The following is a 3558-nucleotide window of genomic DNA, read 5'->3' on the forward strand; positions in this document are numbered from 1 at the left end:
TAACATTATTATTCTTATTATTCTTATTATCTTATTAAATAAACATTGATTCACATTAACATTGTTATTAATAACATTCAATTATAATTTTAAATCAAATAATATAATTATTTATGATGAAAATAAATTAGAATAAAAGAATCTAATTAAATTTATTTTGATTCTTCAATAATATTCATCATCTCTCTTGTTAATAAACTTATGAATTCTTGTATTTTTATAAGTTAATAAATAATATGTTTATATTAACTAAATACAATGACAACAATAAAATATTCATATTTTTCATTATTTGAATACATTATTTCATTTATTTATTTCATTCTGAACATCATTTACATTATTCTTGATATCATAATTAATTAATATAAAATATAAATCAATATAATGACATTTCATGATTTAATATTTGAATAATATTCTATAATAAATCATGTATGAAACAATAAAAATACAATAAATTCATTATCAAAACAAGAATATAATAATATCATATTTATTCATTGAATACAATTTTGAATATTGAATCATTAAAATGAAATATTTATTCAATTTATATTATTCTCTCTTTTTTAAATAATCTTTATTATATTTCATTTCAATTTCATGTTTATTCATTTGTGAATGAAAATATAAATGAAATATATTATGAAATTAAATTATAAATATAAAGAAATGACAAATATGATAGAATAAATAAAGATAAATAAGAAATACAGAAATTTGTAATAAAAATAACAATTAATAGATATATCCACAATTGGATTTTATGAATATTGAGAAGTGATTATTTCAATGATTTTAATATCTTCTATTTCTATAATAAAGTTTATTTCTAACATATGAGAATTAGAATGTTCATCTTCTAATGTGTTGCCAGTGTTGAATATGTAAAATATTAAGTATTTCATGATTTTAATAATGATTGTTTGTAGTATTTTATTGAAGTCAATTTGTAATTTTAGTGTTTTTAATCTTCTTACTGTTTCTTTATGTATTAATTTATTGTTAATATTACAAGTATTATTTCTACATAAGTTAATTCTCTATTTTGTATTAACTTTTCTTGTAATTCTTTGTATTTATTTAATTTGTAAATATAATTTAATTCATTATTTCTATCTTGACATATATCAACATCATTAATATATCATTTTTATCTTTGATGATTTGATAATATATATCTGATATTCTAACATTAAAAGAATTGTCATTAATAAATAAATCAATAATTTAATGTAAGATTATATTAATATTAATATACATTTATGATATATATTAAAATCAAATTTCATTAAATTTAATAAAATATGTAATTAATATATGTTTATATATTTGATTACATATATATTCATATTTTAATATTTGATTATTATTCATTATTTTATTTATTTATTTTGATTTATATTTTATTATTTATATTATTTATTTTATTCATGTATTTGATATTTATATTTTAAATATATTCTTATTATTTAATTATTTCATTTCATATTAATATTATTCATATTCATATTTCATTTAATTTAACTTATAATTTAATTTTATTGATATTTATATTATATAAATACAAATAGATTAATAAAATTGATATTTATTTATCTATAATATCAAATTCATTTAATTTATATTTAATAATAGAAAATCATAAGATAAAATATAGAATATAAGAATAATAAACAATAACAAAATAATAATAAAGATATAAAAGATAATAAATAAATAAGATAAAATAGAAGATATAAGAATTAATAAACATATACAATAAATAATAATAAATATTTTAACACAATAAAAAAGAATAATATCAAAAAGAATAAACAAGAAAAGAATAATAATATAAATGATAATCAATTATAATTTATTTCTACTTTAATTTATATTGTATTTCATTTATTGTATTTTTATTTCATTCAATAGAATTTAAAGCAATTTCTTGGTATTGTTTCATTTTTCATTAATTCTTCTTTACATCCACATTCATAAAAACATCCATCTCCAAATTTAGTAATTGATGATGGTATATTCATAGATGTTAATGATGAACAATATCCAAAACAACAATATCCTATTTCATTAATTGATGATGGTAAATTAATTGATGTTAATGAATAGCATCCTTTAAAACAATCATATCCTAATTCACTAATACTCGTTGGTATAATAATTGATGTTAATGATGTACATTCATAAAAACACCAATTTCCTATTTCACTAATTGAAGATGGTACATTAATTGATTTTAATGATATACATTCATCAAAACAACTATCTCCTATTTCACTAATTGATGATGGTATAGTTATAGATGTTAGTGTTGAACATCCAGAAAAACAATATTCTCCTAACTTAGTAATTGAAGATGGAATAATAAATTCATTAATATCTTTCTTGAAAATATTCTTTCCATTGATTATTTGTAGATTTTCTGGTATTTTAATACTAATTAACACTGGTTCATTCATAAATATTCTTTCTTTACTTACAAATTGTAGATTGTCTACACTCACCGATGTTATTGATGAACATTCACAAAAACACCAATTTCCTAATTTACTAACAGATGATGGTATATTAATAGATGTTAATGATGTACATTGATAAAAACATGCATCTCCAAATTTACTAATTGATGATGGAATATTAATTGATGTTAATGATGAACATTCATAAAAACATTCATATCCTAATTCACTAATTGATGATGGAATAATAAATTCATTAATATCTTTCTTGAAAATATTCTTTCCATTGATTATTTGTAGATTATCAGGTATTGAAATACTAACTAACACTGGTTCATTCATAAATATTCTTTCTTTACTTACAAATTGTAGATTATCTATATTCATAGATGTTAATGATGAACATCCATTAAAACAATCATCTCCTATTGATATAACAGATGATGGTATATTAATTGATTTTAATGAATAACATTCTCTAAAACAATAATCTCCTATTTCACTGACAGATGATGGTATATTAATTGTTGTTAATTTATCACAATAACTAAAACAATTATATCCAAGTGATTTAACTTCTGATGGTATTGTAGTTCCATATTTATTTCTATCATATTGTGTATATATTATATTTTTATATATATTTCTTTTTTCTTTCTCTTGTAAATATTTTGAATATTCTACTAAATACCATATTACATATTTAAATATTTTTCCATCATTAAATATTTCATCATTTTCATTATAAATATGAAATGTTTCAATATTATGAAACAATTTTCTTGAATATTCATTTAATGGAATTGGATTAAAATGAAATCGTTCCATATTTCCTTGAAATCTTTTAATTCCTATTTCTAAATTAATAAAATCTTCAATATCATTAAAGTACATTGATGTTATCATTATTTCATTATATCCTAATTTCATTATTGATTTATTATTTATTAGTTGTTTTTATTAGTTCTTTTATTTTTATATTTTAATTTCTTCTTTTTTATTATTTTATCATCATTCTATTTTTATTAATTGATATTTGTTATGAAAAACAATAAATAATAAGAAATAAAATAAAATGTTATTTATTTTTATT

General features: G+C 17.2%; 1 protein-coding gene across 1 annotated transcript, besides 14 other annotated features; it reads right to left on the minus strand.

The window, feature by feature from the left end:
• Positions 1 to 4: 4 nt before the first annotated feature.
• Positions 5 to 89: a microsatellite.
• Positions 90 to 96: 7 nt separating this feature from the next.
• Positions 97 to 159: a sequence feature (AT_rich).
• A 53-nt stretch (positions 160 to 212) lies between these two features.
• Positions 213 to 320: a sequence feature (AT_rich).
• A 34-nt stretch (positions 321 to 354) lies between these two features.
• Positions 355 to 594: a sequence feature (AT_rich).
• A 29-nt stretch (positions 595 to 623) lies between these two features.
• Positions 624 to 723: a microsatellite.
• Positions 724 to 730: 7 nt separating this feature from the next.
• Positions 731 to 1382: a repeat region.
• Position 1383: 1 nt separating this feature from the next.
• Positions 1384 to 1444: a microsatellite.
• Position 1445: 1 nt separating this feature from the next.
• Positions 1446 to 1467: a sequence feature (AT_rich).
• A 6-nt stretch (positions 1468 to 1473) lies between these two features.
• Positions 1474 to 1636: a microsatellite.
• An 11-nt stretch (positions 1637 to 1647) lies between these two features.
• Positions 1648 to 1835: a microsatellite.
• Positions 1836 to 1850: 15 nt separating this feature from the next.
• Positions 1851 to 1935: a microsatellite.
• EDI_074690 (uncharacterized protein) lies at positions 1914 to 3395 on the minus strand (the record flags this gene model as incomplete). The annotated part of the gene is made up of 1 exon (XM_001737479.1): positions 1914 to 3395. The coding sequence occupies one exon, from the start codon at positions 3393 to 3395 to the stop codon at positions 1914 to 1916; it is 1482 nt and encodes a 493-aa protein (XP_001737531.1).
• Positions 3086 to 3111: a sequence feature (AT_rich).
• Positions 3371 to 3488: a microsatellite.
• Positions 3489 to 3515: 27 nt separating this feature from the next.
• Positions 3516 to 3558: a sequence feature (AT_rich).

The sequence above is a fragment of the Entamoeba dispar genome, genomic scaffold, assembly GCF_000209125.1.
Source record: "Entamoeba dispar SAW760 scf_1105229460647 genomic scaffold, whole genome shotgun sequence".
NCBI lineage: Eukaryota > Evosea > Mastigamoebida > Endamoebidae > Entamoeba > Entamoeba dispar.